This window comes from Belonocnema kinseyi, chromosome 5 (genome assembly GCF_010883055.1).
Source record: "Belonocnema kinseyi isolate 2016_QV_RU_SX_M_011 chromosome 5, B_treatae_v1, whole genome shotgun sequence".
Taxonomy (NCBI): Eukaryota; Metazoa; Arthropoda; class Insecta; order Hymenoptera; family Cynipidae; genus Belonocnema; species Belonocnema kinseyi.
Genome location: NC_046661.1, coordinates 94,463,820 through 94,476,513, shown reverse-complemented (window position 1 = coordinate 94,476,513; position 12,694 = coordinate 94,463,820). Strand labels below are relative to the sequence as shown.

At 27.9% G+C, this 12,694-nt stretch overlaps 1 protein-coding gene across 1 annotated transcript in view; it reads right to left on the bottom strand.

Annotated features, from left to right (window-relative positions):
• LOC117172685 (claspin-like) overlaps positions 1-12,694 on the bottom strand; it is a 42,709-nt gene that overhangs the window by 6,448 nt on the left and 23,567 nt on the right. The window contains exons 6-8 of the mRNA XM_033360823.1: positions 8,223-9,052; positions 7,918-8,084; positions 1,303-3,426 (exon numbers count right to left, since the gene is read on the bottom strand). Coding sequence (XP_033216714.1) covers positions 1,303-3,426; positions 7,918-8,084; positions 8,223-9,052 — 3,121 coding nt within the window. The remainder of the gene's footprint in view (positions 1-1,302; positions 3,427-7,917; positions 8,085-8,222; positions 9,053-12,694) is intronic.

The following is a 12,694-nucleotide window of genomic DNA, read 5'->3' as shown; positions in this document are numbered from 1 at the left end:
TGAATTTTCATTCCAAAAATAACATTTTTCAATAGAAAAGTTTATTTATAACCAAATAGTTCAATTGTTGATCAAAAAATAAAAGTTTTGACCGAAAATATTCATTTTTAACCAAATATTTGAATATTCTATAAAACAGTTGAATTTTCAAATCAAAAACATTAATTTCAAGAAAATACATTGATTTTTATGCCCAAAATACGAATTTTTTTACAAAACAATTGAATTTTCCTTCTGAAAATAAAATTTTTCACCCGAAAAGTTTATTTTTATACAAAAAAGTTCAATTAAACAGTTTAATTTTCCGAAAATAAGAAAATGAAGCAACAAAGTTAACTTTCAAGTAAATGGTTAATTTTTCTACGGAATTGTTCAACTTTCAATTTAAAAAGACGAATTTTCTACGATAAAAAATTTAATTTTTAATTTGAAAATATGAATTTTCAACAGAAAAGTTCATTTTAAAACAAACAGTTCAATTTTTGACCAAAAAATATTAATTTTAACGAAAAAAGTTAATTTTCAACCAAATAGTTTAAATTTTCATGTGAGAAAGACGATATTTTTAGAATACTAAATTTCCAACAAAAAAGTTCATCAAAGAAGATGAATTTTTTATCACAAAAAACGGAATTTCCTAATCAAGAGGATAAATTTTATTAATTCGTTTCGCATTTTAGCAAAAACACGAGAAAAAAAAGAAGTTTCTTGAAAACGGGGGAAAAGGGAAAGAAGGAAAAGTGATCACTGTAATTAAATGTGAAATGAACCCTCTCAGCCTATACTGGGTATATAATACCCGGACGATATTTTCGTCTCGCTATATAGTTTTTTCAGTTTTGAGAAAATATCTATAGTAATATGTCGAATTCATCTTACTAAATTTAGAGTATTCATTTATAGTAGACTTTTAGCAATAATTTAAAGAAAGAAAATGCCGATGCGTTAATTAGAATCAAAGATATTGAAGTCTAAGCTGAGAGCGTTAATCGATTTTAAAAGTTTTCAGCTTTAAAAATGTCCAACAATCAAAAGGCTTGCAATTTGCACCAAAAAATTAAGATTTTCAATTTCAATTTTAAAAGTTTTATTGTGATTGAAACCAAGCATAGGTTTAAAAAAAACGTTCTGATATTATTTTAGCCAATCAGTAAAGATCAAAAATATGTTTCAACCAAGAAAAAAGTCTCATTTTTTCTCTAAACAGTAGCAAAATAGTGTCATCACTCAAAAAAATAGTTTTAAATATCGTGCAAGACAAGTTTCTATCCTAAAAATAATAATAAAAAATTTTAAAAATACCTGTAGCGCAGAAGTCTTGATTTTCGCCGGTTTTTCCAACAAATTTGGAATGATACTCGGCGCCAGAGGTTTCTTCGATTTCAGAATCAGCGTCTCCTCCGTCTTCGAGAAACTTGTACCACATTTTGCCGCATTCACAACTTTCAGTCCCACTTTAAAAATCGGACTGTCATTCAAATCATCCTCGATATCATCCTGCGAATTTTGTTTCTGTTTTTCCAGAAACTGCTGCTGCTCAAATCGCCTTTTTCTCAGCTCAATCTCATTCGTATCCTCCATGGCTTCAGCGATCAATTCTTGATCCTCCGGTCCCTTCGACTCGTCCCAGACCGCACCCAAACTATCAATATTCTTCCACTTGAACTTCCGCTCGCGACCAGCGCCCTCCGAATGCAAATCTCCATCCTCAAAAAGCATATCTTGCAATAATCTAACCTCTCGCTGATCATCATCCAGAACTTGTCGAGCGTGAATCTTTCCCAGCTGATTTCGCATCTGCTCCTCATCAATGACATCGTCGTCTCCCTCTTCCTTCTCGAGCCTGTCCAAGCCCTTTTCATCCTCATCCGCCGAATCCCAGTCACTCTCACTCAACTCGGCTTCATTCTCCAGAAAATTCTTTGCCACTTTCTTGATATCCTTTTTCGGAATCATCACAACTTCATTCTCTTCCGAATCGTAATCGATAAACTGCTCTTCCTCCTCTTCCCTCTCCTCCTCCTCCTCCTCCTCCTCCTCCTCCTCCTCGGATAAATATGTGACTTCATTTGCACCATTTTCTTCCTCATCGTCTGATAAAACCAATTTCTGAATCTTCCTCTTTCCCTTCCTGGTCTCCTCATTCTTTGCCTCGTCCTCCTCGTCGGAGGAAACGACTTTCAATCTGCTACCCAGCGATTTTAAATCAGCCATCTTCTTCGGCGATGTTTTCGTTGGACTTCTCGATTCGTCATCTAAAGTCAACTTCATATCCTGCGAATTCTCGTCAATTTCGAAGACTTTTTCCGATTCCTTGGCGAAAGGCGCGGAAGAGAAGGTTCCTGAACAGAGATCCAGTAGCTGCGAGTCGGTGACTTTCGACTGAGTTGAAGGATTCATCAAGGGATGAAGATCTTTTCGAACTAGGGGAGTTTCGCTGAATTTTCCTGAACACAGGTCCATCAACTCGTCAACATTGACCGCGTCCGGGGCGTCTTGGAACAGTTTTTTCTGCAATCCGCACAATTTCTCGAGATTGACGGAACATGGTTCCTGCGAGAGGGAATCGTTCATCTGATCTAACGAATCGGCTTCTTTAAATGCCGAGTCCTTGGTCCCGGAATCAGAAGAATTTTTATTCAAAGCTGAGAGTTGAGTGATGGGAGAGATGAGACTCAGACGATTTGGTTCGACGAGTGGAGTTTGACAAGTTAGGGACGCTCTCTCACTCATCTTCGGACGCATTTCATCATCATTCTCACTTATCCAACCGTCACTGACGTCGCCAAACATGTCGACATCGGTTTTCGTTCGCTGGAACTTTTTTCTTGATCCTTGATTCATTTCCTTGAGATCGTTGGCCTCCTTCTCTGGATTTTCAGTCTCCGACTGATTGGAATCATCCTCAAAAGCTGTGGTTATGCGTCGAAGTTTTTTCGGATGAGCCAGGTCTTTATCTTGCTTCTCCTCCTCTTCGTCATCAGCTTCTACCTCATCTTCATCTTCTTTTTCCACATCTTCCTCCAATTCTTCTTCATCCTCCTCGAATTCTTCATCCTCGTCATCTTCTTTTCCCCCATTGGGCAGATTTTCATCTTCACTCACTTCAGCCTCTTCATCAGCAAACTCGCAATTCACTTTTTTCTTCTCTTTTATGATAATATCGTTCTCTTCCGGTTCACTTTCGCCACTCTCTTCGTCCAATTCCTCTTCATCATCCAGCAATGATTCATCTTTGTCTTCGGGTTCCAGTTCGTCGCCGAGATATTCGTCGAGTGCTTTTGAAGCTTCTTCTTTTTGCCGCCACTCTTCACTCCGCTTGATCGACATTTTTTGCTCTAATTCTTCACGCAGTTTCTTGAATTTTGCCCCCGGTTTATTCAGTTCAGAATCCTCGGCAGCGTTCAGCATTTTGTAGGGGAGAGCCTAAGAAATAAGAGGCTGGCCGTTTTAATCGAGGAAAAAAAATCCCGACTTTTTCCTGATTCGCAAATATTTTTCAAGGTCAATGAAATTTGAAAAGATCGAACGCTAAATCTGAAAATTGTTCGATTCGAAGTAATAAAAACTGAACTGCAAATGAAAGCACGCAAGTGAAACTCTTGAATTTGAAAATCTGAAAATTGAAGTTTAAAAGTTGTTTCATTCAACAATTTTGTAATCAAATGGAAACTACTAACACTTTTCAACTGCACAATTTAGAAAAAATATAAATCCACGTTATAATTTTCAATCAAGGTGACCGCTTTAAATGAAGAGATTAAATTAAGAAATTAATTAAAGAAGAAATTAATTAAAATTAAGGATTGTATTATTAAATTATTTTAGGCTAGAAACATTAAAAAGTCTTTAAATTGTATTTTTTTAACTTTAAAGTTCTTAAATTAGAAGTTAAAATATTTTAATTTTAAATAGTTTAAGCATACCTGAAAAGCTTTAAATTTTGTTTCAAAATCTTGAGAAATCTAGAAATTGTGTTAAATTTTTTTTAATTTAAAATAATTTCTTTAATTTTTTCAGAACTTCTACATAACTTTTAAAATTAATTGAATTTATCCTACAACTTCTAGAAAATCCTGCGAATTTTAAAAAGTTTCCTTCAAATTTGGATTTATAAATAACAATTGAACATTTATTATTTGCAGAAAAAATTAGAGTAACTTTAAGACAAATTAAGAAGTTTTCAAAAGATTAAAAATAAATTTAGAACTTGAAATGATATCAAATAATTTAAACGATATTTACAAAATTAACCGAAATTTCGGTGCAAATATCCACAACCTGATTTAAAACAAACTGTAGATTTTGTCAGATTTCAAACAAAAAATTTAGAAGCTTTTTAAGAAGTTTGAAACGCTTCAGAAGAAAGCAAAAACATTTCCTAGGAAAATTAAAAATGATTTTTTATTTTGAAAAATTATTTTAACAGACCATTTAAAAAGATTTTCAGAATTTTCTAAAAAGATCCTGGAAGATTTTAAGAATTTTTTTTAAAATATGCAAGATTTTCTAAAAATTGTATAAAATATTTTCTTCATTTAATAATAAATTTTCGAAGTTTTAACAATTCAAAACTTTCTATGTCAAACAATGCAGTTTCAAATTGTTTACTTTTAAATATTTGGCATCAATTTACTCGTATTAAATTAACAGTCAAATATTACTAAATATTAAATAATATTAAATAAAAAGTGAATTATTTAGATAGGAACAATATTTTTAATTTAATAAAAGCTATTAATAACGAATTTATTATTTTTAAATTATTTTTAAGTTAAAAATTCAGGGTGGCCGTTTTAATCGACGCATTAAATTCCCGGTCATTTCCCTGGTTTTTTTCCGGTTTGCAAAAATTTTTCACGGTCAGTGAAATTTAAAAAATGGAACACAAAAGCTACAAAATTTTCCACTTGAGGTGATAAAAACTGAGCTTTAAATGAAAGCACTCAATGTGGAACTGTTACATTTTAAACTTTTAAAATAGAAATTTAAAAGTTTTTAATTAAAAATTGTGTATTCAAATGCTTCTGAGCCTAAAATACAATATTAGACTGTTTAATTGAAAAAAATAAACTTCCAAACAAAAAAGATTATTTTTTTTTACCAAAGGATGAATTTTCAATCCAAAAGGACGAATTTTCTACCGAAAAGGACAAATTTTCAACAAAAAAAAGTTTAATTTTCAATCAAAAAGATGAATTTTTCAAAAATGTAATGAATATTCAACACACTAATTAAATTTCCAACGTTAAGTTTCAACAACGATAACATAACTTTTCAATAAAATAGTCTAATTTTCAACGAAATAATTAAATTCTCGACTAAAAAAAGGTGAATTTTCAACAAAATAACTGAATTTGCGAACAAAAAATGAAATTTTCCATCAAAAAGTAGAATTTATAAACAAAAGAGATGAATTCTGAAACCAAAATACAATAGTAAACTTTTCAATTAAAAACAATTAATTTTCAAATACAAAAAATGAATTTACAACCAAACAAGATGATTTTTCTACCAAAAGATGTATTTTCAATCAGAAGGAACAAATTTTCTTTTAAAAAAACAAAATTTCAAGAAAACTGTTGAATTTTCAATCAATTTGTAACCGAAATAGATTAATTCTGGACCAAAAATATTATCAATTGCAAAGAATTAACGATTCAAATTAAAAGATGAATTTTCAACAACAAAAATATATGACTTTTGAACGAAATAGTTTAATTTTCAACGAAATAATTAAATTTTCCACTAAAAAAGATAAAGTTTCAACAAAACAGTTGTATTTTTGAACAAAAAATGAAAATTTCCATCAAATAGTAGAATTTATAAAAAAAAGAGATAAATTCTGAAACCAAAATATTATCAATTACAAATAATTAACTTTTGACATTAAGAGATGAATTTTCAACAACAAAAATATATGACTTTTGAACAAAATAGTTTAATTTTCAACAAATTAATTTAATTTTTCACTAAAAAAAGATGAATTTTTAACAAAATAACTAGATTTTCGAAGAAATAGTGGAAGTTTTAATTAAAAAAGACGAATTCTGAACCCAAAATACAAAAGTAAACTTTTCAATTAAAAGGAATAAATTTTCAATCGTAAAAGATAAAATTTCAACAAACGAAAACATGACTTTTGAACGAAGTAGTTTAATTTTCAAAGAAATAATTCAATTTTCCACTAAAAAAGATAAATTTTCAACAAAACAGTTGTATTTTTGAACAAAAAATGAAAATTTCCATCATATAGTAGAATTTATAAACAAAAGAGATCAATTCTGAAACCAAAATATGGTAGACTTTCCAATTATAATGAATTCTGAACCAAAAATATTATCAATCACAAATAATTAACTTTTGACATTAAAAGATGAATTTTCAACAACAAGAATATGACTTTTGAACGAAATAGTTTAATTTTCAACAAATTAATTCAATTTTTCACTAAAAAGGATGAATTTGTAACCAAATAATTATATTTTCGAACAAATAGTAGAATTTGGAAACAAACGAGATGAATTCTGAACCCAAAATACAATGGCAGACTTTTCAGTCAAAAAGAATTAATTTTTAACCGTGAAAGATAAATTTTTAAACAAAGAAGATAATTTATCTACCAAAAAATAAATTTCCAATAAAAAGGGACACATTTTCTTTCCAAAAATACGAATTAAAAAAAAACAATTAAATTTTTAATCAATTTGTAACTAAAATAGATGAATCCTGAATCAAAAATATGATCAATTACAAAGAATTAACGTTTAAAATTAAAGGATGAATTTTCAACAAAAAAATTACTTTTGAACGAAATAGTTTAATTTTCAACAAAATAATTGAAGTTTCACTAAAACGGATGGATTTTTAACAAAATAATTAGATTTTCGAATAAATAGTAGAATTTATAAACAAAAGAGATGAATTCTTGACCAAAAATATGATCTATTATTAAGAATTCATGTTTAACACTAAATGATGAATTTTCAACAACAAAAATATCACTTTTAAACGAAATTATTTAATTTTCAACAAAATAATTCAATTTTTCACAAGAAAGATGAATTTTTAACAAAATAATTAGAGTTTCTAACAAAAAATGAAAATAACCATCAAATAGAAGTTATAAACAAAAGAGATGAATTCTGAAACCAAAATACAATAGTAGACTTTTCAATCAAAAAGAATGAATGTTCAACCGTAAAAGATGAATTTTCAAAAAAACAAGATGTTTTTTCTACCAAGAGATGCATTTTCAATCGTAAGGACCGAATTTTCTTTCCGAAATGACGAATTTTCATGAAACACTTGAATTTTCAATCAATTTATAACCAAAATAGATGAATTCTGGATAAAAAATATTATCAATTACAAAGAATTAACTTTTGACATTAAAAGATCAATTTTCAACAACAAAAATATTACTTTTCAACAAAATAGTTTCATTTCCAACAAAACAGCCAAAATCTTCACTAAAAAAGATTAATTTTTAACCAAATAATTCGATTTTCAAACAAATGAAATGAATTCTGAACCCAAAATACAATGGCAGACTTTTCAATCAAAAAGAATTAATTTCCAACCGTAAAAGTTGAATTTTCAACCAAACAAGATGATTTTTCTACCATAAGATGCATTTTTAATCGAAAGGAACGAATTTTCTTTAAAAAAAAAAGCGAATTTTCAAGAAAACAGTTGAATTTCCAAACAATTTGTAACGAAAATAGATAAATTCTGGACCAAAAATATTATCCATTTCAAAGAATTAACGTTTAAAATTAAAAAATTAATTTTCAACAACAAAAACCGTAAAAAGATGAATTTTCAATCAAAAATGACGGATTTTCTAGCCGAGAAGATGAATTTTCACCAAATCTTCACCATTTAAATTAGATATAATTTTATAAATAAACGTACCGTTTCCGTTATTTTCAAACCGCCAGGAGTAATTTCCGTATGCATTACCATAACATCATCATTTTTCTCGATTTTAGAGCACTGCGAATGTCGCACAAATCTGTCCACTAACTTACTTATTCCATCTTGATGTGATTTAATTTTTATCTCAAAGTCAATATTTGTACCTTCAAATAAAAAATAAAAATAAATACAATAGTCATTTAAAATTGCAGTCAATTATCAGTTCAAAAATTTAGGAGACAAAAATAGGGAAAGAAAGACAGCAGATTCTGAAGCATTTTTCCTATTTAAAATCATAATACCTGGCGTTCCATGAAGACTTGGTTTTCCCTTAAGATAACACGGAGGTATTTTATGTCTCAGTGACTTTTTTAGAAGACTGTCATCCAAATCAGGAGGAGGTAAACCGATAACATGTCCCTTTGAATTTCCAGCCTCATCCTCCGCTTTTTCACCTCCACTTTCTTCATTTTTTTCATTCTTTTCCGATATTGCCGAACTTTCACTGACTTCCGTTTCATTTAAATCAGACTTCTCACTCTCTGGAATTTTACCCTCGTTTTCATGATCGATCAGCTGCAAATTAGTGTCAAAATCGGCCGTCGAAAATCTCAATTCAAAATCATTCGTGTCAGTTTTCATAGGACTGCCATCATCAGAATTTCCAGCTTCATTTTCATCATCCAGATTTTGCTTCGATGTCTCGTCATCTTTTCCAGATTTCTTTTTTGTTCCAGAATTTTCGTTCTCGCCCAGAGAAATTTTAGAGGATGCGCTGAAATTATTTTTAGTAGATTCGACTGAAGATTCTGTAATTTTTTCCTCGATAGTTTCTTCAATCTGCGGAACTTGAGGAACTTCATCTGGATTCTTGAAATTGTCGGAAAAAAAGGTTTCAGTCACAGTGATGGAAGCTGAGGATAATTGATCGGTTTCTTTGGAGAGATCAATATCCATTGGCGTTCCAAGTTCCTTGTTCTCCAGATTCTGATCTTTTGAATCTGTCGGTTCTTTAATTTCATTAGTCTCTTTATTTTCATTAGTTTCTTTATTGGACAATTGCATTTCTTCTTCAGAGTCCGAGGACTTGTAAAATTCCTCGACTTCTTTTTCCTTTTCTTCGACAGCTTTGCTTTAAAGGAATGAAAAAGAAAATTACCTTCGGTTTTTTTATTATTATTACTTTAGGATCTCTACTCAAATCCTGGGAAAAAATTGCCTGACAATTCCAGATTTTTTTTTAGGTATCTAAAGTATTTTTCTGGATATATTTTTTTTAAATGCGGAGTCATTAAAATATTTTGCATCTTTTAAAACAATCGACTCGGAATATCTTTTTTCTCAGTTTCTAGGGACACTGTTATTAGTTTTATAGGGTGTCTAGCTGATTCTTAGGAACAAAGGTTGTAATCTTTTAAAATCACTGGAACATTTCAAATCTTTTGAAATCTTTAAAAAAAAAATTTTATATCGTTTTAAATATTGGAAATGTTTTTAAATCTTTGAAATCTGGTGTACTGTACCTTTGTTGAAATCTTTTAAGTCCTTGAAAGCTTTGAAATCTACGAAAACTTTATGAAATTTTTTTTAATTTATATAAAATCTTGGAAATATTTTTGAAATGTTTCTTTAATCTTCGTTCGTGAAATTTTTTCTGTTCGTTTGAAATTATTAAAATCTTTTCAAATCTTCTTAAATTTGTTGAAACATTTTGAAATCATTAAAAATCTTTTAAATGTTTTGAAATCTTTGAAATCTGGTGTACTGTGCCCTTGTTGTAATCTTTGAAATTCTTGAAATGTTTTGAAATCCTTAAGAATTCTTTAAAATATTTGAGAAATTTGTTGTAATCGTTTGAAATCTTATGAAACATGTTTAAATCGTTTAAAATCTTTGAAATGGTTTGAAATCCTTGAAATCTGATCCTTTGAAGTTATTTAAAATCTTTAAAATCTTTTAAAAGTTTTCAAATGTTTGCGCAATGTTCAAAATCTTTATGAAATCTTTGTGAATTCTTTATAATTATTTAAATTATTACAAATCTTAGTGAAATCTTTTGATATCTTCTAAAAAATTTTGAAATTTAAAAAAATCTTTTAAATGTTTTGAAATCTTATAAATGTGGTTTAATAAACTTTTTAACACGCCTTTTTTTAATGTTTGAAATCCTTTAAATCTTTGTGAAATATTTCGAAATCTTTCTTAAATCTTTGCTTGGGAAATCTTTTGTATTCGTTGAAGTCACTGAATTATTTGAAATATTTTTAAATCTTCTCAAATGTTTTAAAACCTCTGGAATTGGACACCTCAAAAAAAGTGCCTTGAAATATCTTCATTTATTCTGTAATAAACAAAAGATAAATTATATCTTGACCAATAAAAAATGTTCAGAAGAAACATTTTTTCTAAACAAGATGCTTCTTTCACAATAGGCTAAAAGATTTAAATTGTTCTTCGCATTTTGATAAAATTACTGTTTTAAAAGAAAAAAGAAAAAGAAAGAATAATTAAAATTCAAGGTTTTCGTGAAAAAACAAAGGAGATTTCCAGGTTTTCAAGGTTTAAACAAAATTCAAAGAGAGTTCCAGGTATTCAAGGTCACTAGAAACCCTGTTTTAACTTAGAAAGCTTTGAGAAATAATTGTACATGATATTCTTAAATATATTAGCGCGATCGATTAATTATGTAATTAAATAATACTAAAAACATAATTAATCATTTATTGAATTATTCTCTAAAACCCATGAATTTGAATAAGAAGTCAAACAAATTTTTATTTCACCTTTTTATACTTAAAATCGAGTGCATATTCAAGTACAAAATGTGGGTCATATATTAAATTCAATTTAATCTGCGTCAAAATCATAATTTTTTAAATTAAAATATTGTATTTTTAATAAGGTGGATGAATTTTTAACAAAATATTTGCATTTTCAAACAAGAAGCTTAATTTTCTATCAAACAGATGACTTTTCCAGAAAAACATTATGAATATTTACCTAAAGTAGATGAATTTTTAAGTAAAAGACGAATTTCTAAATAAGAAGATTAATTTTGTAACAAAAAAGACGAATTTTCAAGAAAAATATGAATTATCAACCAAATAGTTCAATTTTGTTCTAAAAAAATCAATTTTCAACAAAATAGTTCATTTTTATCTGAAAAATATCAATTTTCAACTAAATAGTTAAATTTTTGTACTAGAAAAGATCAGTTTTTAACAAAACAATGGAATAGTTAAACTTTCCATTAAAAACATAAATTTTCCACCAAAAAAGCAAAGAAATTTATATCCAAAGTGACGAATTTGCAACAAAAATTATGAATTTTTGACTAAAGCAGATTAATTTTCAACTAAAAAGACGAATTTCTTAATAAGAAGATTAATTTTGTAAGAAAAATGATAAATTTTCAAGAAAAACATGAATTCCCATCCAAATAGTTCAATTTTAGTCTAAAAAAAGTACAATTTTTAAATTAAAATGAAGTCGAAAATGTAAGTTCAATTTTCATTTTAAAAAATATATATTTCCACAAAAAAACCAAGAAATTTCCATCCAAAATGAAGAATTTTTAACAAAAACGATAAATCTTTAACTGAAATAGATAAACTTTCAAACAGGAAGATCAATTTTCTATCAAAAAGACGATTTTTTTACAAAAACCTTGAATTTTCAAAGAAATAAACGAATTCTCAACTAAGAAATACAAATTTTCAACGAAATAGTTGAAGATTCATTTTGTTACAGAAAAGACAAATTTAAAAAAGAGACATTAATTCCCTACCAAATAGTTCAACTTGAGTCTAAAAAAAAGACCATTTTCAAATGAAAATGAAGTTTAAAATGGAAGTTGAATTTTCAGTTAAAAAAAATATATATTTCCACCGAAAAACAAAGACATTTTTATCCAAAGTCAAGAATTTTGAACAAAAATGATGAATTTTTCACTAGAATAGATACATTTACAACTAAAAAGATAAATTTTCAAATAAGAAAACTAATTTTCAACCAAGAAATACAAATTTTCAGCGAAATATTTGAATTTTGAACTAAAAAAATCAATTTTCAATAAAAAATGGAATAAGTAAATAGCCAATTTTTCACTAAAAAGATGAATTTCTAAACCAGAATATTAATTTTGTAAAAAAATGACGAGTTTTTAAAACAACATGAATTCCCTACCAAATAGTTCAATTTTTGTCTAAAAAAGTGAAATTTTTAAATTAAAAGGAAGTTGAAAATGGAAGCTGAATTTTCAGTTTAAAAAAATATATATTTCCACTAAACAACAAAGAAATTTGTATTGAAAGTGAAGAATTTTTAACAAAAAGCATGAATGTTTAACTGGAATAGATCAATTTTCAACTAAAAAGATAAACTTTCAAACAAGAAGATTAATTTTCTACCACAAAGATGATTTTGAGACCAAATATTTGAATTTTCAATGAAACAAACAAATTCTCAACTAAGAAATACAAATTTTTAGCGAAATAGTTGAATTTTTAACTTAAAAAAAGGAACTTTTGATAAAAAAATGCAATGAATAAATTTCCAGTTAAAAAATAATATTTTTTGACTAAGCTGCTAAATTTTCAACTAAAATTTTCCACCACGAAAGCAAAGAAATTTTTAACCAAAGTGACGAATTTTATACAAAAATGATGAATATTTACCAAATTAGAAGAATTTTCAACCAAAAAGACGAATTTCTAAATAAGAAGAGTAATTTTGTGACAAAAAAGACAAATTTTCAAGAAAAACATTAATTCCC